The 26,073-nt window shown below is 43.2% G+C and overlaps 1 protein-coding gene across 1 annotated transcript; it reads right to left on the bottom strand.

The window, feature by feature from the left end:
• Nucleotides 1-6,348: 6,348 nt before the first annotated feature.
• Nucleotides 6,349-15,554, bottom strand: ASB4 (ankyrin repeat and SOCS box containing 4). Its single transcript, XM_071429930.1, has 5 exons — nucleotides 15,341-15,554; nucleotides 11,691-11,990; nucleotides 9,044-9,534; nucleotides 7,350-7,463; nucleotides 6,349-6,750 (listed from the first exon to the last, which is right to left on the bottom strand). Exons 1-5 carry the CDS (start codon nucleotides 15,552-15,554, stop codon nucleotides 6,562-6,564), a joined length of 1,308 nt encoding a protein of 435 aa, XP_071286031.1. The 3' UTR covers nucleotides 6,349-6,561.
• Nucleotides 15,555-26,073: the final 10,519 nt, after the last annotated feature.

The raw sequence follows: 26,073 nt of genomic DNA, 5'->3' as shown, positions 1-26,073 counted from the left end.
TCCCAGGTTTATTGTGACACTGACTATTCACCATGTGAAAATCTGCAATATCAGTTCTAATTCTAATGCCAGTTCTCCCCTTTCTCAGTTCTTCCCCCCACACCATTTGGACAGACTGAGCTCCTGCCTCTCCTCTGCACAGTTCCCTGCCACATCTGCCTGTTTCCATCCACCAGACTGAACTGTCTTGGCCAGGGTAAGATGCAACCACTGCTCCAGCAGTGCAAAAAGAAGCTGCCAGAAATAAATGGCTTTGTGAACAGAGGCTTTGCTGATAGACTTCAGACCTTTAGATCATCCTGCTGTCATTAGAAGCCAAGGTCACTGATTTGTATTTCCTCCCACATCACTGGAGGATGCAAAATTTGATTTCATGAAAAGCTGGCAGAATAAGAAGTCTTTGTCACGTTTCTGACTGCAGAGTAGAAGCCTCCTACTATGCTGGCAGGTGAAAAGTGTGAGCACAGCTCAACTCAGCCTGTCCCACAAAATCCATCCAACATTTGGCTTTCATCCACCCACCACAGGAATGAGGGGCATTTGAGAAAAGATTTCATTCCAGCAGACTGAGAAATGAGTAAGTTGCTATGGGTAGGAAATCCAGATGTGGTGGAGGCTGGCACAAACCTGCAGAACCACAGAGGTGTAGAGGGGCAGTGGCTCTGCTGCTGCCCTTGTTAGAAAAGGGTGTAGTGAAAGAATTGCAGTGGGGGTCAGGCCCTATGTCATGTGCCAGAGGCTATATAGCCAGGAAGGGGAGGAGAAGAAATCAGTGAAATTCTCTGGATTTATGGTGAAGGGAAGGACAGGGCTGTGGAAGAAATGGAGCCATATGACAAACTGAAATAAGAATTTCCAGCAGGGTGTAGTTCAGAGCTGCTGCTGCCACTCCACGGTGTGCTCACCATGGATACAGGCTGGCAGTGTGCCCTTCAGTTCAGGACAGCCATGCACCTTTCTCCAGCAGGGAACTTGGAAGCAGATGGATACACTCACCTGAGAGCTGGCTCAGCCATTGGGAGGTAGGTGTAATTCAGTGGACTCTGTTGCCACTGGGTCTTTTGGGCCAGCTTTATGCTGCATGAATGTTAAAATCCCTACATTACTTTTTGCCATGAAATGGCTTTACCCTGACTGCAGTGATGTCACTTGCCAGCACTTTCCAGCCTGCTGTGTGCTTGTAGCCAGCTCAGGCACTGCCCTTCAGCAATGCCTGAGTTTTCATACTGTATGAACCAATGGACATATATTAATAAGGCCCACAACTCTGTCCCCTCTTTTGTAGCATATTATAAAGTAGACTTTCTGTAAGTGTTCCTGCTCTTTTTTTCCTCAGACCTTAGCAGTTTTTATTTATCCTTACTTCATAACCAAATAGCAATTTTTATAAAGTGACCAAGAATAAGTAAAAATCCCTATCCTTGGCCAGAGCTGTCTGGATTCAACCCCCTTCCTTCCCACAAACAGCCAGCAAGTTCATGGCTATACTGAGGCAGTACAACTCCCCACTGACAGTTACTATTGACATAAAATAATTCAGTGCTGATTGCAGTACCAGCAGCCTGAGCAGCCACATCAATTGCACTGTTACAAAGTTAAGCATGGTTGACTCAGGCATTAGGCAGAAGGCTGATACCAGCATCTCTAGTCAGCCCCAGCTTGAAAGAGCAGAACTGGGTGGTTTTTCAGTGGAATAAAAATCATCACAGGCCCAGTGTTCTCATTTCAAATGCCTTAATTGTAATTTAGCAGCACTCCATAGGGTGCCTCTGCAAGGTGAAGGGCAACACAAAGCTGCTACATGTTAAAAAAGAAAAAGTTAACTGTGTATTAAAATCAAACAGGTCATTGGAATGCATGATGTCCACTGTCACTCCTACACTTTGTGTCCTATGAAGCTTAAGATGTATTTGGAGAAAGAGTCAGAAACAAATTTCTGAGCAGCCAACAGATTTCATCTGACAGTTGCTGCATGCAGCAATCTTTTCTAACCCACTCATCTGCTGTGCCAAAGGTCCCTGCCTCTCTACAAAGAGAGACAGTGGTAGATCTTTCCACTGCTTTAATATAACTCTTGGGGAGGTTAAGATGTCAGACACTATCTAGGCTTTGGCATCTCTGCTAACAGTATGTTCTGCACTGTCATTTAGTAGAAAAGCAAACCCTAGGGATTACAGGAAATTCTACTGGCATATCCTGAAAGTAAATGGAAATATTGCTGTGTCTGACCCATGTGTATCTTGAAGTGTTACAGAAAAAAACAGCAGCCCTTCAAGAGCCCTGAAAACCTTCCAGTACTGAAAACCTGGCGTGCCTCTTTGTCCTCTGAGAGATTAATAAAGATATATAATAGCATAGACCACCCCAGACTGTTTCAATCTTCCCTTTCATCTCAAAGACTGAACTCCTGTATGTTTAATTTAAAGGTATTTGTCCCATGAGCAAAATCTGCTGCCAGAAGCATTAGTGGTTTTTCAAAGGACGTTCCTTAAATATGAATGAGCTGAGCCCCTGTGATCACCCTAATTGATCCAGCAGTGCTTGCAGCTAAAAGTAAAGCTGCCACCTTTCATGGCAGACCAGACCTTTTCCCCTGCTGCCTAATATTTGTATTCCTGACATTTTACAAAAATAGTCAGTCTTTCTCAGCCTGGGATATTTCTATAAATTCATGACCACAGCAGTTAACTTGATTCTGTCAAAACTGGTATGTAAGCTGTAAGATATTGCCCAATAGAAAGATGAGAAAATTTTCTTTTAAAGATGGTTAGTGGTTTTGAATAAATAAAATGTCATTGATGCTGAAACACTTAAAAGCCTAATGGATCAGGGCAGGCAGCAATGCTGGAGAGATAAACCATTCAGGTTCTTTTAGACTCCTTGTCCTGGTATCTAAAAGATGACCAAGTATGAACAGACTTATAAAGATATTTCAGGGAAATACAGTCCTGAACACTGTTAGACTTCAGTTTCACCTACACACTCTCCACAGATAAATTATTGGAGTTTTGGGTCAAGCTGGACCCAGCAGACATCAGGGGCTAAGTTTAAAATTATTGCAAGAGCCCTTTACAAGGAGGATGCCCATATTTCCATGAACAACTGCATGAGTCCCCAAATACATGCAGTGTCCCTATGGTCATAGAATGGGTAATTTTTGTCCACAATGTGTATGGCTTAAGAACATCTCTTTATATACATCTTCCCAAAACCACAAAGACCTGAAAGCTAGAATCTAAAAAACCTAGAATCTCACTATTATCCATTGAGAAGTTATTAAAGGAGCTCTGGGAAAGGGCTGCCAATGGGAATGAGAAAGGATCGTTCATTCTTTGCACCCATCTGTGCTTTAAATATTCTGATAGGCCATGGAATGCAGTGGAAATGTTTCAAATATGTCTACATCTCTACTAAGAAGCCAAGAGGCAAAAAGCAATTTATTTCACAGAGGACACCAAACAACCCTGAAAACAATTTTCTGTCATTTTAGATCATGACTGTGCTCAAACTTGTGGTGTAGAGGTCTCTCTTCCAGGTGGAGTCATCCAATCTGATGTGGCTTTGAAAATACAAAAGCATGATCAGGAGTTATATGATGGTATGAAATTTCAAGACATCCCACAGAATCACAGAATCACAGAATCTGCCGAGTTGGAAGGGACCCACAAGGATCATTGAGTCCAACTCCTGTCCCTTCATTGGGCCATTTCCAAGAGCCACAAGAAGAGCCTGAGGGCATTGTCCAAACACTTCTTGAACTCTGTGAGTCTTGCTGTTGTGACCACTTCCCTGGGGAGCCTGTTCCAGTGCCCAAACACCCTCTGGGGCAAGAACATTTTTCTAAGATCCAGCTTAAATCTCCCTGACACTTCAGGCCATTTCCTTGGGTCCTGTCACTGGTAACCACAGAAAAGAGATCCTTTCTCTGTGCCTCCTTTGTGCATCCCATGAATTTAATAAATGATGATCTTATTATCAGGTACTCCCTCGCCCCACATGATCAACTCCATCCAGTGTGTCGGAATAGAGTACAGTAATAGAGGAAAAAAGTGCTAATACTACAAATACTAAGGTTTGCTTACTCTTGGTCTTTCTAACTTCAACAACAAAAGCAATTAAAGTGCATCAATCAGGTCTTTTTTCTGTGATAGTGGTGTTCTCTAGTGTTTTTAACAGCTTGCAAATTCCTATGACTATAATCAGGCTGATCCCACTGTGCTCCCTGTCAGATACCACAATGGCTATAATCTGGCACCTGCTTGGTACAAAGCTTGGAAGTGAGCCTGGGTGCCCACAGAATAAAAATTAAGTGTGTTCACTGCAGAGGGAGAGGATCAGAGGGAATTTAGGAACACTGGTGACAGCCTTTATTCTTCTCTCTCAGCAAGAGAGTCCTGGCTACGACAGGTCAGAAAACACTGCTATTGTTCTGCCTTAAACCTCCCTTTGCCAGATGCAGAATTTCAGAAGGAGCCAGTGTGGGGATGTGTTTCCAATAATATCAGCTACCTCCATCTGTCTCTTCTGGACTGCCCAGCTTGCCCCATTGTCAGACTGTTTAGAAAGCAACAAATATTTCTTGACTTGACCAGCTGGCAAATCTTCTTCCTCAGGCCTGACTTAGAGATGCATCACCTAGAAAAGCAGTGAGTTTAGATAACCTATGCTTTTTCATCTTTTCAAATTAACTCTTTTTCTGCAGAGCAGAATCCAGTGGATCCCACTGATCAGGACGTGTCTCAAGCAGATTTTTCTATAGAAAACCTGTCTCAGATGCTGATTATTCTCCCCAGTAAATTACTGTAGTATCTCTGATAGAGACATCTCTGCAGCTGTATGGAAATCTCTCATTGGCTTAGTGAATTACAGGGACCTGTATTACAACTTCATTCACATAAAGAAACCTTTACACGTGGTCTGTGTTCACTTTGAAATTCCTTATTGGAATGGGAGACTGTTAAATAGCAATCCTCATTGCTGTCTGGTTAAACATAAACAGACCCATGAACTAGATTCTTGTACACAGTGTGCAAGCTCTAATTGATGAAAACTGAGAGGAGAGGAAAGGAAAGGAAAGGGAAGTGATTTGTAACACTAAACAATCTGCAGGTTTCTTCAAATGCTGTTGTTGCCACTGTGTGAGACAGAGAGACACTTGAACAGCTTGTTTGCTCTGGTTTGTCTGGGAAGAGCCTAGTGTGCTGTGGGCTGTCTTGCAAAGAGATAACAAAAATGATTGCGACTGACAGCTTCACAGTCAGAGATGCAATGAGAAGACAGGAGTTACTGGCTCCCAGTGGTGGGCATGGCTTATCTCTCTTTTCAGAGAGCCCAGAATGGCCAAAATCTAAAAAAGAATGGAACAGCCTAGATGGGTTGCATCAAACTAAAAAAGGGAAGAAAATTAGGGTTTACCTGTAGGTCAGATCACACACTTGTGCTTGCTGTGGGATACCTGCTGTGTGAACTGGCGCTGCTCTGCATTTTGTCCTCCTGGACTGGAGAAAGTAGCTTGGTCAAGTAAAGGAAACCAGTGCTAGCAGGTCCAAAAGCACAGGAACTGCAAGGCAGGGGGCCTGGCAGATCTGTAACAGCACAGACAACACATATCATCTTGGAAACACCTTTTGGTTAATGTGGGATTCCTCTCACCTGCACCTAGCTGCCAAAAATGAGGTGAATAGTACATGCTAGCAGGCTAGGTTCATTTTATAGTCAAAGAAGAGAAGGGTGTTATGCTTCCCAGATCACATCCAACATCATTCTGAGAGATATTAGGGATGGGTACAAGTACAGCTATGCAGGTTTTGGGGGAAAGCTTTTTTTACCTGCCTTTCTTGACACCGGGATATGAATTTATCATTGGTCACAGTGAGAGCAGAAACAGACACAGTATGTGCTCAAAGCTACCTAGCATCAACATACAAAAATTTCAGGGCTGCATGTTTCTATCTTGTTTACATACTGTGGTTGATAAAGGAAAAAAATTCTTACAATTAAAAAAGGATCATTATGACAAAGCTTTATAAGAATCAGACAGGTAGTGAAGAGTGAACTAACATTGAATTGAGAGTCAGTGCACAGGAAAACACAGAAACTACTGAAGGCCTTTTTGTGGTCACAACCAAAGCTGTTTGCCTATTTAATTCTGGGAAGGCATTTCTGTGACTTATTTTTTGACAGTATCCTTTCTTTTACTCCCAAAATGACAGCTGAAGAAAGTCATAGTGAAACAATACCAAAGGTTGCTCAGATTTAATCTAATGCTATCGAGCAGGCAGTGGTAGAAGCACTGAAGGAAGCAGCAGCATTGTTTAAGCTAGGCTGAACAAAGCAGTGTGTGTCCTGGGTGTGCTTGGAGCAGGGGCTTTTCCAGCTCTGCCTCCCCAGTGCAACCTGCAGCTGTGGTTTCTCAATGCAGGGAAAGAGAGCAGCTCCAAGGAGAGCCAGCAAATGCCAGCCCAGCTTGCAGGCTGTGTCAGGATTGTGCCTGGAGCTCTGGCACCCCACAGAGGCTCATGGATCCGGGAAGGGAGATGCCAGTGCCTGCTCTGTGGTGGCTCAGTAGATGATTCCTTCTGGTTCCAGCAGCAAGTACTTCTTCATGGACAGAGGGATGGAGAGCAAGGGGACTTCGCGATGGCACCTTTCTGACAATATTGCCCGGATAGCACACCTGCACAAGTGCATCAGTGACCGTGGGGAATTGCTGCACACAGTGAACAAAGAGTCATAGAAATCCTGGTGCCGCTGGAAAATAAAGCACAAGTGTCTTTTAGGGCAACCAGAATATTTGGAGTAAGGATTTTTGGATTAAAGGGACAACTATGTCAAGCATGTGATTTGTCCCACAGTTTTGCCTTCTGACCACATATTTTCCTCTTAAATTTCTTACTTTTCATTTAAATTTTTGCATTTGCAGCTAACTCATCCTGCTCACAGAAATCTGACCCATGCAACAGAAACTAGAGTTACATAGGCATACCCATGTAATATGGCCCTTTAAAAATATTTGCTAAATTAAAAGAAATATAAATATACATATTGAAAAATCTGAAGAAACACCAATCACAGCCAGAATCTTTTCACTGGCTGAGTACAGGGACAGCTGAGCTCCTGCTGTACCACTGACAGGGGGTGCTCCAAAAGACAACATTGCAATTAAAATATCAAAAAAATGTATTTTTTCAGTGAGTGGTATGCTTTTGTCAAATGAGAGATAGTAAGTGGGAAGTCCCCATCCTCTGAGATGTTATTCTCTTTCAAAAATGCTCTTTCTAATGGTTTGGTATGGGTTATTCAAATAATAAGCCTAGATTTTATTCAGTTATAACTCATGGAGAGCTTACCTCCAAGACATCCTCAGGTATGGCTGCTTTCCACTTAGATGTCGATTTGATGTGTTCATAGGAGTTGACAACTACCTCCACAGCCCTGGGGTGGGAATGACAGGCTTGCAGCACCTGCAGGCAGGATGCAGGAGAACATGAGTAGCACCAGGAAGCCAGGGCTAGCCTGGGTGCTCAGCACTGCACAACAGCAAACTGGGACAGACACAACCTAAAAATTACAAGAGGATCAGGCTGGAGATGCAAAAGACACAAGGCCCCTCCACACCACTCTGGTAAGCACAGCAAGAAGTCCCAGGCTCATCCCCAGTTTAAGACCATACAGAAATGCTGGCTTAGATCTCCACACATGTCTAGATGGGGTGGGCTTTATCACCCAAATCTAGAGTTAGCTTGTTCATAGCTTGATTGAGTGACTCAACACCAGGCAAAGCCATGCACAAAAATTCTTGCTTCAGCACATGCGGCTCAGGAACAGAAAAAATTCCCATTATATGAATATAAAATGCATTATGAGAGAAAAATTTAAAATATGACCAGAAGAAGAGACAGTTCAGAAGTAAGGCTTTCAAGCCACACAAGGACCCTGACACAACTATTCTGCCCAGTAATTTTAGCTCAACAGGAAAAAAACCCAGTCTATTGCCACTCATATGCAGGGAATAACATTGCGTTCACGTGATTTTGTCCCATGCAGCCTCCAGATTTCACAAACAAAACTGCAGAACATCCCTCTGGGTTAAATATCCTACATTTTTACAGACGGGCAAATGCCGGTTTGGAAGAAAGACACTTCTTGCAATAAGATGCAGAAAGAGGAGACTTCAGACCTTGCTCTCAAATACCCTCTAGGAGACTAAGTGTTGTTCTGCTACAGGCAGAGCCTGCTCAAGAGGGCACAATTAAAAGTTTGGCATTTTATTCAAAGGCTTCTGGTTGCTTGGCTTGTTAAAACTTTACATATACGGTCAGGGAACTGCAAACTGTTGCTTAGGGTACTGGATGAGAGAGAATAAGTCATGACTTCAGCAAGCTTACTTATTTGTCTGATGTAACAACACTCTTAGGTACTTCTGTCAGTATCTTGGGCTTTTCAGGTGTTTATAAACTTTTCAGGAGGGATCCTGCAATACTTTTTCTTATTTTTTGTCATCAGCTATGAGCCCAGGCCCAGTGCTTCTCCTTAATTCTCACATTTCCTGGGAATAATCCAAAGCTTTATTAAGATGAATTTCATTTTTTAATAGATTTGAATAAATTTTTAGATGTCAGATGTGACAAACTGAATCAAGTGGTCTCATCTCTAATCTTTGGTGGAGACCATGAAATACACATTTCATAGAACTCAGTTAAACCTGCATGAAGCCAGGTCTGACAAAGGGATGTGGGTTCTCTGAAATGAGAAAGTGAATCTGGCTCTGAAAAATTAGGCTTCAACCAGCATTTAGAGTTTGGCATTTCAGGTTGGTTAAGAGCAAAAATTAGATCTGTGTCTGGTTTCTGGTACAGGCAGCTGTAATTTCACTTTAGTTAAATGATACCACTCTCACAGTAGGGCATCTCACAATGTTTTGGGCATTCTGGGCTCAGACTGACTGGACTCCAGCAAACGCAGATAGTTTGGATCTCTCATCCCATTCCTGTTCAAGACACCACCCCTCTCCAAACTCTTACTGTACGAAGACATCCTTAACCTTGTGGAATTGTAGAGGGTATATCCTAGCTGCTCCATGGTTCAGTAGCAGCTGGTAGCAGATGTCTGGCTGAGCAGCTGGCCGCACAGATGTCACTTTTATGATATACTGTAAGGGTGCACAGCCATTGACATCCATGATGTTTGCTTCTGCTCCTGCCTCCAGCAGCATGTGTAGCAGGACGTGATCACAGTTCCAGGCAGCTTTGTGGAGTGGGGATTTGAAATCCTCATCACGAGCATTCACTTCAGCTTTATAGTCTAGGAGCATCCGACAGATGAGGTGGTGGTCCTGGCTGTATATCTGATCCTTGTAGTGAAGGGCCCAGTAGGCTGCACAGGCCAGGGGAGTCTCCATGTAGGCATTGAGAGCATCTACCTGTGCTCCCTGCTCCACGTAAAAGGCCACGAGCTCTGGGACACCCAAACGTGCAACGACGTGCAGAGGAGTCTCCTCGTCTTTGTTGTTTGTCCTTATGTTCACATTTGCTCCTGCCAAAGAAAGATGATGGGGGAAGATGAAGGCAGTGAAATACTTGTTTGGTCATCTCTCTGTATGGGCCCTTCTTCCCAAGGAAAAAGCTCAGGGTGGGCAACTGGTATGAAAGACACGTGTAAATGCAAATAGCATGGATCAATCCTGCATTGGTTCAGTCTCCAGGGAAACTCTTAGAAACTCTTAAGGTTTTTGGATCCAGCCTCTATGCTGGCCCCAAGCAAGACCTTATCTAAACATTCTATTTCAGAGCAGCATGCAAGCCCAAATTTCTGCGTAAAATGCTTTTTCCTATAAATTGAGACCTGGTGGAGGAAGGAGATCATTACTCCTACTCTGAACCGCTCTGCTCCGTACCCTGAAAACTCCCTGCAGCACCTCGTTAACGGCAGCCTGCATGAAAGGACATTTTACGGCAGATCCGTGGATGATATTAAAGAACCCATTGCCGGGGTTCCCGGGGGGTCCGGATGCCGTTCCCCAAGCGCTGCGGAGCGGGGCTGAGCGCGCCGTCCGTGCGGAGCGCGGCCGCGGCTGGAGCAACAGCACCATCTGCCGAGCTGCGAGCCGGGAGCGAGGGGCAGGGCAGGGGCAGGCGCTGCCTCTGGGCTGGAAAACCCCCGTGCTAATGCCGTTAAGCCGTGCTGAGTGTTGGTCGTGTCTCCGATGTCCCCGAGGCGGCATCGGCAATCCAAGTTTGGAGGTGGTAACCAGACGTGGGATCAGCGCTGCTTGCGCTGTCACCGCAGCCAGGCGGGGATGAACTGCAGTGACCTGGATGGGTCCCGGGGGACACCACTGAGTGGAGATGGCCGGTGAAAGATGCATCTTGGAAACTTTAGGGCAGGGATATTAACTGGCACCCTGGCTTCGGCTCTTGGGGGTGCTGCTCTGTAAATGTGCACCCCCGACAGGGTTTGCTCCAGACCTATCCCATTCTATTTGGAGTCTCAGCATTCAGCTCATGCGGAAATCAGAGTTTAAAGAGTGCTTTGGGAGGAAGGGTGGCTTTTAAAGTACTATTATGCTGTTGATGGGTGGGTGGAGAAAGCCTGCAGAATACATCCTTTCACTTGCATTCATCCTCGGCTGTGTTTCATAAGAGTACATTTGACTTTTGAGCTTCTCTATGCAAGCAAATTCAACTCCTGCTGTCAGGACTGTTTGCTTTGGGCAGGATACAACTGGCAGCATTTATTTTCCTTTCTACCAAACAAAATAATATGTATCTTTCCAGAAGAAGAAAAGCAATGTTGTTATTCATTTATGACTGCAGATTGCCTTGCCCACAAAGCATGGACTTTGCACTTGGGCTCTGCATCTCAGGAAAAGCTTTCAATAACAACACATGTAACAAAACCAACCCAAAATCATTTGTATTGCCATGGCACAGTGTGATGAATAGGGGAGTCTCTCTGTAACTAAGGACTTGAACTGTGTTTCTTTTACTGTGTCCTATGTCACTGCACTTCTGTTCAGGAAATAGTGCGTGATAAATATATTTATGGAAGAATTACATCTATTCATACCCTCGTTTGTTGCAGATGACCAGAAGCATAATGTACCTTACTATGGGAAAACAAAAATCTTATATAATACCCTTTTTTCCCTCCAGGCATGAGTTTGGCTACATTCATGACAAATGAAAAGATGGTACAAAAAACTGCATCCAGTTTTTCAAGGCCAGATCTCAAAAACCAAGCGGTTTGAAAAATTGTGCTCAGGTCCAGGAAATTTGAAAAAGAAAGAAAATGAGGGGTCCCCTTTCATATGAAAGTAGCTCAAAAGTAAACCTCGATGAAAAAGATGGAAAAATCCCCCAAGAGATATAGAAACTCCCTAAATCAGAGGAGCTCTGCTGCTGATGGACCAATTGGGCAGTGGACTGGAGACACTGAAATGGGAAACAATCTTGAAGTAAGGACCAGTGGCCAGGGAAAGGGAAAGATGGATGAGGTGAGGAAACAGAATAGGAGAAACTTCCTCTGATCAAAGAGGTGAGGACAAGGAGCCTGAGATGAAGACATGAGGCACCTGTGGACAGAAGGGATAAATACACATCTACTTTGAGAAATTGCCTCCTAAGAGAAAGCCCCGACCATGCTCACCCCCTTTGCCCATGCCATGAGAGGTACTCAGAGCTTTCCCTTACCTCTCCAGAGCAGCTGCTGAGCACAAGGCATGGAGGTCCGTGTGGTACAGAAGTGCAAGGGCGCCTGGCCGCTCATTGAAAAGCAGTTCAGCTTGGCCCCGTGGTTGCAGAGGATCTTGAGACACTCAACATTTGCTGTCTCACAGGCTATGTGGATGGCAGCTTTTCCATTGGGCCGGCAGTTGATTGTAGCTTTGTGATTGAGGAGGACCAGAAGGCTCTCCAGGTGGCCATACATGACAGCTATATGAAGTCCAGTTGCCCAGGATATTTTTAATTTGTAGCTGGGAAGCCAGTACCCTGTACAAAGTGAGAATGTGTTACCAGCCTCGGCAAAGACCTTTCTTAGGACTATCCACCTACTGAGAATAATTGAAGGGGAAGAAAGGGTTGGAGTTTAAATGTAATTTACTGTAATTTCACCAGCATAGTACACACAAAGTTCTCTCCAGCGTAACTTCATTTTCATTAAGCACTGTTACTGTGTGTGCTGAATAGCCTGCCTTTTGGAGAGATAATTCCCGTGTAGATGAACTCTGAAAGAAACTATTAGACTTTTTTGTGACTGGTATAGGTTAAACAAAACAACAACAACAACAAAAAAAAAAAGCTCAGAGGGTTTGAAACACCAACAGCTAAAAAATCATGGGGGAAGTGGGATCTGCAGCCTGCCAATAGCTGAACAAAGGTGGCTTTGGAATAAGATGACAGTATTAACTTAGGACAGTGACTCAGCAGACAGCTCATCCTACTGTTTCTGTGTGGTAGATGGCAGGATGATGTATGTCAGCATCTGGATTCAGACCTCCAGAGATGCATTGCACATAGATGACCCCTGGCAATATACCCCAACTATTGCCCTGAGGAGCACAGAGAGAGGAGATTGGATGTAAATTAGGCTGAAGAACCAAATAGAAGTAGTGACACTTAAGCATGAAATTTGGCCGCAAAATGTTTGTATTTTTTCTCAGAAAATTTCACAGTGATTTTTTTCTTTTTTTATTTACAAACAGGTATAAGGCCAAACAACACATAAATACTTGTTCCCAAATTAGGACTATGTGCTTAATGAGTGCACAGATACTGAAAAGTAAAGCATCATAATAAGAAAAGTAAAGCATCATAATAATGTGCAGAAGGGCAACAGAAGTCTAATTTATATATATATATATATACAATGCCTGCATCTTAGCTAGAATGTGACTATAAAATTCTCTGGGTTTGATTTATCTATTTCTCCTTGGACAACTGCCTGGCTGAAATATGTTATCATGTAAAAAACACAGAAAATAATATTAGAGATGTAAAGTGAGGTCAAATTAATTTAAATCTTCTATTTTAGTCTCTGGTTTTATGCAATTTCTCAACACTAATGTCATATATATACAGTTTTTACAGTATTCATGAGGTACAAGCAGGAAGGAAACAAATGGCTGGTGGCAAGGGGAAATGGATTAAAATTTTTCTTCCCTCCTAGATAAATTACAAGTATATTTTCAGATAGGGGCAAGAAACTGCAGACCGTATCATCTACTCTAGGACCAAATTGATGGGACTGCCAAACCCAGTCCTGAAGGAACCCACTCTGTAAAAGGCAAGAGCAGCAGCCCTGAGGCCCTGGGGTGCCCGAGCAGGGTGACAGCCTCCTCTGAGGACACTCAGCCTGCTGACTGTGCGGGTTTCACTGGCATCCTCCTCTTCATATCCCCTCAAACCAGGCACAGGGAAGGTGGGCTACATCCCAAAGTCTCTGCATAAAGCAGAGCAAGCTTCTTAAATCCCTTCCCTATCCAGCTGCATGTGCAGTGTTCCCCCTTGTTACCAGCGACCTGTGATTCGCTCCAGGCTTATCCCACGTAGGGCTGGGCGTTCCATTTATGGCCAGATACAAGCCATAAATTGTACATTAACAGCAGGAAAGTGATACTTAAAAGCCAAGTTATCACTTCTTATAGCCACAATTTTCCTGCCTGAGTACACAATGTATTTCTGTGGCCTGTGCTGCTTGCAGGTGAGTTGTGCTCAGACATCCCCAGGGAGCCTCTCCCATGTCCTCTGCCCAAACCTGCTGAGATCTCTGAGCTCAGAGGGACAGGGACAGACACTGAGCAGGAAGAAGATGTGGGCTCCATGGGAGACCTCATTCAGCTTCCCTGTTTCTTTGGCTAGCAACATAAAGAAGCCATGGTGCAGGCAAGATCAGCATCTTTGAAAGCTCTCAGCCTCTTTGGAAGAGAGGAAGAAAAGTCACTCTGTCACCCATGAGATCTCTTTTCCACTTCATCACTAAAGGCTATGGCAAAGATCAGACTGTCAGAATGATGGGGTGGTGAATTTTTCTCCCCTCTTCTTCCTTGAGGAAATCCCCCTTGCATATCAGTTATCTACCATTCAGAACAAAAGTAAAATTTACATACGAGTTTTGATAGAAGTCCTTCTTGCCTTTCAGATAAAGTGAATACAATACTGTGATTTAGGCCATAAGGGTGCATTTTCCTCTGTTTTTGGAAAACAAAGAAAATTCTTCAAAAGAGATCAGTTACTGATTGCAGTCAAATGATCTGTGATTAAAAATCTATTCATTAATCCTGTAGTCTCAAACCACACCCAGATTGCATTTTAGCCTACTGAGGACAGAAGAAGATCTATTTTAAGATAAATTCAGCACAGTGTGGCTTAGTTCATGCACTGTCCCTAGGGGAAGTACATCATGACTGTACCATCCTTGCCCTTAAGAAATCAAAAGAGCAGGAAGCAATCATTAAATAAGGGGTAAACACAGAAAAAGAGAAGAGATGAGATAGTCCCTTCTTTTTGCCTCAGAAGAGAAAGTGCATTTGCTGTTCTGCTGCTGCTACTGGAGCTGTTTATCTCCACATATTATTTATTAACTTCTGGCAGAGACTGACCATTACTGCTTCTAAATACACAAGAAGAGTCTGTTAGCAAGTAGGCAATGAAGTATGTTGATTTTAGCAAAGAGCAAACTTGGTTTATTGCTTTAAGTTGTAAGGTTTTGGAAGCTCTTTCAGTGTCTGGCTGGGAAATGGTTTGGGTTTTCTATACTCCAGAACAGATGTTGTGTTGATTGTTTTAGTTGTTTTTTCCAGATTATTTTTTTCTGTTTCGATAAACTAAGACATCCTCACTTTCTGTCATTTGTAAAAATAAACCTTCTCCCATCCAGCAACATCCAAGATCCACAGGATTTCCTTAGTTCCCCTCAGCTAGGGAGAATCCACTTTACTTCCACTGGAAATGGAAGACAGGGGATATTTTATGTTTCTAAATAATCTGTACATGTGAATGGGTTCATGCAAGAAATGCATACACCCCATTTATACACCTGCATGTGTCCATTCTGGGCTTTGCACCTGAGTTCTTAGGAGGAAATGGCAGAGGACTCCTGTTCCTGGAGTCTCCTGCAGCTGCAGCACGGAGGCTCAGCCCGGGCTCTGGGCTGCCCCTCTCCAAGCCCACACAGCTGATAAGCTCCCCTGCTGCAGTGGCCCTGACCATGTGAGCCTGCTGAGACGGTCCTGCCTGTGGATCAGCTTGTGCTGCAGCTTCAGAAGAGATAAAAGGCCAGAGTTCCTTGAAAATCACTCAAAACCCTCTGCTTCCTATCTGGTGAATGCTGCCACATTTACCTTGTTTGTAGGATGCCAGAATCAGGTTTTCATCTTCCACTTCAAACACTGTGTCCACATCTATTTTCTTTTGGCTCAAGAGCTCTTCCAGTGTTTCAAAGTCATTGGACTTCAGGGCTTCAAGAAAAGCTTTTTTCACCAACTTTGCAGCTGCAGCTCGAGTCATTTCCCCCTCTGTGCTCTCTCCCTCTTTGTATGTCTCCTCCAAATCCATTTCCAGACGGGTCTGTTTGTGCTGTGAAGAGGGGCACGCTGAGGTGCCTAGAGCACAGTTGCATGCTGGAGTTTCTGAAGACCAGAAGGTAATTTTATCACTCAGTCATGCTGATCTGCCTGTTCTATTTATATGAGGAGCATTTCGGGCATCGAAATGCCGCTCTTGGATATCACCACGCTCTTTTGATGAAAGCGAGCACAGACACGCCAGCAATTAAAACAAATTAAGAGTTACCTCCATGGGCTTCATACACATTAAGCTTCATTAACCACTGATTACCTTCTGTTGCTGCCCATACACTTATATTTAAAGAACTAGTCCTGGGTGTTTTTCCTCAGCGGGAGAAGCACCCACACTTCCTTTCAGACTGGCCATGGCTGATTTATTGGCTGCAATGGGATGAGATGCTCTGCCCACAGATGCCTTTTAACTAGTGCAATTCAGGAAAAAAAAAAACTAAAAAATCTCCAGGGTACTCTTCATGTTGGAGGTAACCCACTCTTCTCCAGGACAGCATTCTGCTTGCTGGTGCTGAGCTCAGGGGCAACAAGCAGGGCTCCTTGGAAGGAGAAATGCTGGGACAAGGGGGCTGCAGGGCTGTGCAGCCACATTATGGGGTGGGGGATCTCATGCACTGCAGGGGGTTTGTGTGTGAATTGATCACAGGAGGCTGCAATCACAGGAGGCTGCTTGGGTCCATAGGCTCTTCTTCCCTTCATCTAAATTCAGAACTTCTCTCTCACAAGCCCATCACCCTCCCTGCTTTTCCCTGCAGTCTTTGCCAGCCCCATCCCTGTACTGACAGCTGTTAGAGGATGAGGACCCACATGTAGCTAGCATGTGCTGCTGCCATGCATCACTTAGAAGTGGCTCACACCTGCACCCACTTGGGCTGCTGGATGAGACCACAGCTAGAGGGACACTATTTACCCTTCATTTAAATTGCCCAGCAAAGCAGACACCACCACAACTGCCATGATAAAGAAATCTTCATATTTCTCCTTCCTGTGAGTTTGGCTGCCAAGTGGGCTGATGGAGAGACGTGAGCCAGGTGACAGGGGAAGTCAGAGCAGCCTCTCTGCTTGAAGGGTTTCCAGAGATTCCTCAGGCAGCCCCATCAGCACCTGCAGGACCCCTGTCCATGGGACTGCTCACCAACTCTCTCCTACAGCCTGTGCTCAGCAAAGGTGGTACCAGACAGCAGCTCATATTTGTGAGTTCCTTCTACCTATGCACTTCTGAATGAAAAATACTTTACAAAAACCAATTTCTCAAGGTAATGTATGTTGTAACAGACACAAGGGGAAGGAAAATGGCTTCCTCTGGTGCTAGAGGTCCCAGGCAGCTCATTTGTGTCTTTTGAGGCTTAAGAGCAGAGTCAGTATTGGGCTCTTCATACCTTTACATTCCCTCCCACAGAACCACCTCCTGCCTACTTTGTTACTTTCAATAGTGGATGAATTCAGGCTTTAAAAAAGTGTTGGATGCTTCCCTGGTATGAGGAGAGGAACAGGATGTGAACCCCAGGTCTTACAGGCTTCTTGTTACCTGCAACTTTATTTTTAAATCACTATATTTCTGGAATGTTGGGGATGCACAAAGCACTGCTATGTGGCTGCAGTCAATTGTCCACCTCAGCAACACTTCTGATTTGAGGTTGATTAGCTTTTTATCTCCCATCTTTCATAAATGGTATTATATATCATGAGGACATTCAATCTGGCTGAAAGATTTGTGCTGGGACATCTCTGTGCCTCTCTGCTGCTCAAAGGTTGACATGCACAAGCATGTTGCTGTAACAGATTCCTGCACATCTGCCGATCCACCGTGCTTGCTCTTGGTTGTCAAGCAAGATGAAGTAATTTGTGCTGGCTTGGCCCACAGTGAAAGAGAAAGCTGATTAAAATTACCTTATATTTGTCATGGTCCAAGAGAATGTGAGGAAGGACAGCACCTCAGACCAGATTACAACTTGCTCACCTTCATCAATTTGTGTGGCCCTGCCCTCTCACAGAAATTTTTCTTATCATTAAGTTTAAAAGAGAGAAAGGAAGCAATTATAGATATGTATCTTGCCTATATAGATGCCTATGTGGCCTTAGTAGTTAGTGTTTTCCTGTAAGCAGTGTTTGGGTTTAATCTCGAAAAAAAATCTGCTCTTATGTGTGGTTTCAGCGCAATTACACACAAGAATAAGGAAATATTTCTATATTTTGAATTGACAAACAATCCCAAAAAGTTAGAAAGTCTTTTTAAAGAACAACATAAATATTTTTATTAATTTAATTTTTATTAAATTAGTTTTTTATTAATATAACTGAAGTATAGTCAAAATATATATAATCTTTTGAATATATATGAATACATAAATAGTGTAAGACATGGGGGGAACAAAAGGGGCCAGTTTTTACTAGACATCTGTATTTTTGTTGTCTGTATGATTTCCTCTCCCTCACTGTACCACAAGGTGGCAGTTTGATTTTGAAAGTCAACACGGATGTCATCCAATCCCCAGGGCTGCCAAATATTCTGAACATCGTACCGTGAAACAAAAGCTCATCCTTTGGTTAATATAAATGGCAGTTACAGTATTTACAATATTTGTAAGTTAGACTCGATGCCACTGTCATGGGTGCTGTGCATTCACATACTGTATCCAATAAAAAAAACCCACATGGTTTCCATATTTAGGATCAATTGTCAAAATTCCAGAGCTAATGTGAAGGGATGCTTTTTCCAGGGAGACAACTCCTGCCCCCAAGTCTTCCTTCTGCTCCCTGCAGTGCCACCCAGCACAGGACAAACCACAGGCACACTGACACCTGCACCTTGGGGGACAGGCTGGATCTGCCCCTCAAAAGAGGCTATAGAAGGTCATAGGAAGCAGGTGTGAATGTTACACAGCAAACAAGAGAAGGGCAGAAAACCTCTTGAGGTGCACTCTACTTCCCACTTCAGGCCGTGGGACCACTGGGCCTGGCTTTACTTGGGTTGCTGGGGACCATCTCCATCAGCATTATCACAGGCTTATTCTAAAGCCCACTGAAGTCAAGGGAAGCATTTCCACTGCTTTCAGTGGGTCATGTCCTTTATCAGGTTGGGCACCAAGCAGCTGAGCTGAGCAGGGGACAGCTGGCTGGAGGTGAGTGCTTGAGCAGCCCTGGGGTGGTGTTATGAGAAGGATTATGATGGCACAGGGCTATGAATGAAAATCAGAGCTGGGACTGCTCATAGGAAGACAAAGACAGGCTTAAGCAGAGAGTGAGAAAAGACATACTCAGGCAGACTGTGCAGAGTGTGATTCCTGAGGAGCCAGCGCCCCTTCCTTGGCACTTGCTGATGTGTAGCAGTAATCTATTGGCAGACACATAACTCACAGCAATGCTGGGAACAGCTTGAATGGAATTTGGAGGTGAAACCAAACATCTTGAACTCTATGCTGGGACAGGCAGGAAGCCAGCAGAATGAGAAACATTCCCAAAGCAAGGTGGTGATGCAGGCAGAGCTGTGGGGCTGCTCCAAGTTGCGATAATGAACACCCTGGCAGTCCCCAGCCAGCCTGCTCCGGAGCAGCCCTGCTCCTGTGGCAGCACCCTGGGGATGCAGAGAGCAGCATCAGGTCCAGGGTCACCCACACAGGGCTGTCACAAAGGTTCTCCCCTCCCCAGCTCCAGAGGGACCTGCCCTGCAGCAGTGTCCCAGCACAGCTGGCCAGGGAGGATGGTGGCCAGCTAACCAGGGCTGCTTCACCAGCAGGAGCACACCTCCCTGGGGAGCAGTCTGCTCTGCTCTGAAGCCTTGCATGCTAAGGAGGGAGATGTGCTGAATGTCACCTCTGGGGGCCTGAAGCAAAAACCAGATCCTTGAGTTAATCCCACCCTTTGATCTCTTCTGAACGGCTCATGCTTGTAGAAATACAGTAGCAGCAGTGAGCACAGCCCCTCACTTTGCCCTGGCCCTTACAGCACCTGCAGCATCTGATCAAGCCTGCCCCGCTGCTGAGCTCCGTGGGCAATGTTACCTTGTGTATCCCTTGTGTTGCCAAGTGTATATACCTTGTTTCTTGTCTTCTTCCCAAGATTTTTTTACATGGGAAGAGGCACAAGAACATTTCTGAAGCAAGGATAAGCGTAGAGAGGGGATGTAGTTACCCACTTGTGCCACCACCTTTCTCATGGTAAAACTTGTTTCCTTGGTAGGCACAGGAAAACAAAACTATTCAAAGTCAGACACAAGCCAGAGTGCGATAGTTTGGAGGATTATGTGACTCTTACACCATGCCAGTGCTCAGCTCAGACAAGAAAATATTTTTCCTCCTTTGCCCAAACGTCAATACCTACAGCATAAATATCTGAGTCTTGAGTTTGTCGCATTGTCTCCTGCAAGAGTCTGTGAAACACTTGCAGGGTGCAATTTCAGCTCTCCCTTTCCAAACTAGATTAAGCACAGCTCTCTTATTCATTTTGCACTTTTTTTTTGCTAATATTAATATTGATTTTTTTTTCCACTGCTGCACATCTTTCTGCCAGCCTTAGCCATCATTGCATTTTATCTGATTTTCTTTTTCCAGGATGCCAACTCTGAGTCTGAAGATTACATAAATCATCCCCATGCTTCTTGCTTTATTTCTTATTATGAAAAAAGCTCTTTGGCTCTGCCAGGTGCAAACTATCTTCTCCAGGTGCTCAGCTATAAATCATCTTTTGAGAAAAATCATCTCTTTAAATTTATCCCTGTGACTGGGATAATCAGGTTAACCTGACACCTTCTTGGTATCATTGGTTTTGAATCCTCCACTTGTTCTTTGTTATATTATTTCACTTTTGTTCTCATTTGTAAGGGATAGAAACAGTCTCAGATACTGAGAGGCATTTAGACATAAACTTCCCAAGTCAGTGAAGTACAGTTCCTAGGAACTGGGAACCTATGCTCCCAGGAGAGTTGGGCTTTGTTTCCAGTAAAGCAAGAGTAATTTAGAAATATGGAGCAAGTGACATGCTTAAACCTTAAGGTACACACATGTTACAAAATCAAGAGTTGATGGAAACAATCCAGAATTTTGTTCTCATGGATGTTCTTGTCTTCATGGTGAAAGCTTAGCCAAATCCTTCCATGGATTTTGTTTTGGCTTTTATGCCTGCTCTTTCCATCTTCAGCTCCAGGGATCCATTTTCCTTTATTCCTGCACATTGTCCCAGTTCCTGCTATCAATGTATTTATTAGCATGTTCAGAAGCTCAGGGTTGGATTAGCTATTGATATTGGTGTGTTAGCTGTTAAATTTAGGGTATTTTACATTAAAAAATAGTCCTTCAATAATTGCTACTAAGATAATTATTAGTTTATTGTCCTATAAAAAGTATGTACAAAATGCATTTGTTCTAGAAAACCATTGAAAGAAATACCATAGATACCAAGCCAGAATGCTTGAAGGTTCTCTTTGATTCAAAGGGCATGAGTGCTGTAAATACAAAGCATGTACACAGAATCTAAAATCAAGTGGACAGTATTTCTAAGACGTGGAGAAAACAAGTCTTGCCTGTCTGTGCTTAGTAGAAAATTCTCCTCATGTTTTTTGCAGTTTGATGTCTCAGTATGTATGTAAAACAGCAGGACTTTGCAACTAAACTTAAATATGAATGTGAATCTTCACCTCTTCTTTCCTCCTGATGCAGTGAGGCATGGACTATGGTTTCAACGAAGCCTTTGGAAAGCAGTTCTTTGAAGACAAGTATTCCTTCAGGGCAAAAAGAATTCATTGCCCAGAGAAAGTGCCTTGCAGGCAGCTGCATCTTCCCTTCCCACTCTGATGTGGGGCTGCTGCTGCTTGGCCGGGCTCCCTGCTGGGGCTGAACCCTGCCAGCGGCTGGCTGAAGATGGGAGATTATCATCAGGCTCTTCCCAACAACTTCTGCCTTGCCTGTCAAAGTGAGACTTGTGTAGAGCTGAGATGGTGTTTATGAGGTGGTTCCTATATATTAAATTATCTCTTTGATATTAAATATCTATTGAATAAAGTGACAGGAGTTTTAGGGCAGGCAAACAGCTGAAGTGTGAAAGGATCTCCACTTCTGAAACTGCTCTATAATGCCAGTTTTCTTGGATCAAAATGCTGATATATGAAAATATAACCACTTTCAGCAGAAGCAGTACTGGTGTTTAAACAGACACCAAAGAGTCAGCTCTTTGCTGGCCTGGGAATCTAGCAATTCTTGCTCAGAAGGACTGCATCTGAAGCAATGTGAAATAAAGCATATGGAAGAATCTGCCGAAAGGGTGAATGTGTGGAGAGGGAAGAGGAGGTATGACAAATCAAGCAGTGCATCAGGAACACGGCTGGAGGCAGCAGAGAGGCAGGGACAGTGCAGGTCTGATGTGGCTTCATCATCGTCCCATGCCCACAGGGTTGTGCCAGGGTTTTTGATTAATGTTTTCAATCTCTGCTGTTGCCTGTGTTTCCCAACCATTTTGCTGATAAATCAGCAATTCTTATACACAAGTGGCTGCTTGCTACATTTCCAAGCAATGTAAGCTGTTAATTGTGCTCTACCTTCCCTGAGCACAACAGATCCAGTTTGAAGATGCAGAAGTGACAATATAGCTGTGTTAGTCTAAAACAGGATATGCACATCATCTTAGATGCTGGTTTTACTGCTAGTGGACAGGATAAATCCTGCTCCAAGTGCAGGAATTCCAGCTCTTGTTGACAGACATCCAAAATGTGCATGAGTGGTGCAAGGCTGGCTTGGCTTTGATGCTGTTGTGTGGGATGTGGAGCAAAGGGGATGAGAAGTGAATTATCTCCACCAGTGTGGAGTGGAGGGTGTATGAACAAACTCTTACATCATGGAATGGAGCTTAATATGTTTATTCACCACCCCAAGACCATTAGTATAAAAGCCAAGAAAATAAAAGAAAATATTTCTCATTTAAGCTTACAGTTGCCTTGATTTACACCAGTTATTAAAATTTTCCCTGAGGAAAGAAAATAAGCAATGTTACCATTTACCTCCTGAGCCTCTGAATGACTGAACCAGTAATATGGTAAAAACATCAACATCTTATAGCTATTTATATTTTGATTTTCTGTGTACTGCTGTTTCTAACATTATATAGAATATGTATTGTAAAACTATGTTCACTTTAATGAGTCGGAGTTAATTTACTAGATCTGTATAGAAAAATGTGCCTGCAGTATTAAAAGCATTTTATTTCCATTTAAAAATCTGTTGCCATAGTGACCAATCACAACTTTCTCAGTAGCTTTGTCTAGGCATTGGATGTAGGCTTTATTTTTGCTTCGTTTTAATTTTTTTTCTCCTGCATTCTCTGGGCCAAGTCCTCATTTAACTCATTTTTTATTCTTTTTATAGTCTGTCCTTTTCCAACCATATTCTCAATTAAATCATTTTAACTAAGTTTAAAATAAAGATCACCACTTGGCTCTTCCTTTTAAATCATTATGTAAGAAACAGGAAAATGAAGGGCTGTGCACTGTGAGCTTTCTTTGTCGTCAACAGATTACCCAGACCTAACATAAGAAGTCCTGAAATATCAAAAGCCCCAGGAGTCTGACACCTTTTAGTATCAATATAGTCATGTCAAAGACCTGCTGAATTGCATCTAAAACTGAAAAGCACTTGGAGAAAACTCTTCAATTTCAAGATATATCAAGAAGATTCTTTATAATTAAACCTTTAAAAAAATCAACCCACTTATCATTCTGTTGCAGCACAAATCTTGTCAAGAATGTACTACCTTCTGAGAAATGGTGACTTGGAGTGGTGCTTTTATTCCTGGTTGAAATATAAAACTTCTCCAAGAGAAGAATAGCCTAAAGAGCCTTCACATTGCTGTATCCTCTCCAGCTAAGGCTGGTGAAAGATTTTTTTACATGGGAAGAGGCACAAGAACGTTTCTGAAGCAAGGATAAGCCTAGAGAGGGGATGTAGTTACCCACTTGTGCCACCACCTTTCTCAAGGTAAAACTTGTTTCCTTGGTAGGCACAGGAGAGCAAATAAAACTATTCAAAGTCAGACACAAGCCAGAGTGAGATAGTTTGGAGGATTATGTGACTCTTACAGCATGCCAGTGCTCAGGTCAGACAAGAAAATATTTTTCCTCCTTTGCCCAAACGTCAATACCTACAGCATAAATATCTGAGTCTTGAGTTTGTCACATTGTCTCCTGCAAGAGTCTGTGAAACACTTGCAGGGTGGAATTTCACTTGTCTGAAGATGGAAATCAAAACCAGATCAGACATACTCTGGAACTATTATGTGTAGAGTAAAACAAATATAACCAGTGCTATAAATCTAATTGTAAAGTAAGTCAAATAAAAGAGGGCTACAAATAACTCTCTGTAGGAGAGGAATTTTAGTAGTAAAGTATAGATATTTGCCAAAGGCAGTAATTTAATCAATATTTAGGTAACTAAGTTGATTTGTAGAACATGTATAGAAATAGTATGCATAAATAAAAGTTCATTGGTAAATAAGGTATGTGCCATGGTAATATTAGAAACTGCTTTCAAATACTATGCAGAAATAGAACATTACTGTTTTTCTTTTATTAGTTAAAATTTTTGCTTCCTTAACAATGAAATCAAATTGTGATACAAAATTTGTTGTGCTATTCAGCAAACTAATTTTTTTTCTCTTAATCCATCTAATTTCTCACCTCTGAGTCAATGGAAAGTGCACTGAAAGATCTGGTCATCATACAGATATGCCTGATTCCTGGAGAAGAGTCCACAGAAGAAGTCAGAGCATTCTCTTTAGAAAAAAAATCCAGCTTTTCCTTCTAAGGATATTCTGATCTCACTTAAAGTGACTTACTAAATACAAATCTCCCCAAACCATTTTTTTAAATTATGACTTATTTTCTTACAAGTGATATGCATTGTTCACATGTTAAAAACTCTGAGAAAGTTGGTACTGCAAAAAGTGTCTGTAAATTCCCAAAGTGCTTGCAATCTGAAGTGCTTGCAGTGAGTCCCTGAGGAAACACTTAGAGGAAGGTTTCTGTGATGATGTGCATTTCTGTGACTGCTGTTGGATATCCAAAGCAGAGTTGTTCAAAGAGAGAAAACTGCCCCAGGCTGAAGAGGTAAACCCTAAATATTTGGTTTTTCCCCAGTTTGGCCATTGATGGCTGTGATCCCCAGCACATGTGAGAGGTGGAAGGAGGGTTGTGGCTCCCAGTAATGGAACTTCTTGCCCAAACCATTCTGTCCCAACACCCAAAGGCTGCTTGTGACCAACACCCTGGGAGACATCCATGGCCCTGTGTTGGCAATCTAGAGGCATCTGCACCTAAAAGTGTCCAGTGTACTCCTTGGGGAAAGAAAAGAGTAGGAATTGGAGACCAATCTCTGAGCCAGCTCCATAAAACACAAGAGACTTTAGGATTCAGAGCAAAACAAGACTTTTGGCACAAAACTTTGAGGAAGCTGCAAGCCAGAGGCAGTGGAGTGTGTCCAGCTGAGGATGTCAGGGTTAATAGGTCTCCCTCTCTGTGCTCTCTGGTGATGCTCATGTTCTATGGCTTCATCTGACCTGCTGTGCAGAGAAGCCCCTAGGCCAGCCTGGGGCCAGCAGACTCATCTGTCTGTATTTTCTTTTGAGCTTTGCACAGCACTTAGGTGTGTCAGGGAAGACACTTGACACAGCAGCTGAAGCCCCAAGTAGGCTTTAAAGGAAAGTGCTGAAAGTTCCAGCCATGTGCAATTTTATTGAATTGGAGACTTGTGCCACTGCATTATAAGAAAACAGGAATTCAACAAGTTTTAAAGCTGCTAATGGGAAAAAAAAACCCCAAACCCAACCAGCAAACCCATTTATATGGATGTAGAATTTTTAAAAATCAGAATGTATATATATTGAGATAGATCACAAGAATGTTTTAACAGGTGGTACTGAAGTGCTCTACAGCCTTCTGATCACTGTATGTAGGATTGCTGAAAGATGAAGGTACATGTCTTTATTTCTTGTTCATGGTACTGGTATTTATAAATCAAATTAATGTGGTCAAAAATAAGAATATGGTCAGCACTATGTGTACCTCCACACTTTGATCAGAAATGTTGAGCTTCTCTCAAGGTTGGTAATCAAGGGTTTAAAATATAATCACTGCTGCTTTCTTATCATTCAATAGAAATCAGCTGTTCCCTTTTAAATTTCCAATTTCTGCTCATGTTATAACAAAAGGTGAACCACAGAAAAAATGTGTATAGTGTCTCCTAAAAGCTGTTGACAGCCAAATTCTGGTGGTTTTGGTACCACATACTGCAGCTGTCTACCTGCTGGAGGGCTGCTGGGGGCAGTCAGCCAGAGCACTCCAGGGAGATGAGGAGATTCTGTGTTTCTGGGTGTCAGGTGTACAATACTTCATGCTGTGTACTCTCTAGCTCCACTTTGCTTTCCTTGTGATGATATTAGGCAGAAAACACAAAATCTACCTTCTTCTAGAAGGTACCTCAGAGCCTCATGGGATTCATGTACAGCCTGCTCTTGAG

The sequence above is a fragment of the Agelaius tricolor genome, unplaced genomic scaffold, assembly GCF_023055355.1.
Source record: "Agelaius tricolor isolate 1412-34295 unplaced genomic scaffold, bAgeTri1.0.p SCAF_6, whole genome shotgun sequence".
Lineage (NCBI taxonomy): Eukaryota > Metazoa > Chordata > Aves > Passeriformes > Icteridae > Agelaius > Agelaius tricolor.
This window is presented reverse-complemented; position numbering and strand designations above follow the sequence as displayed.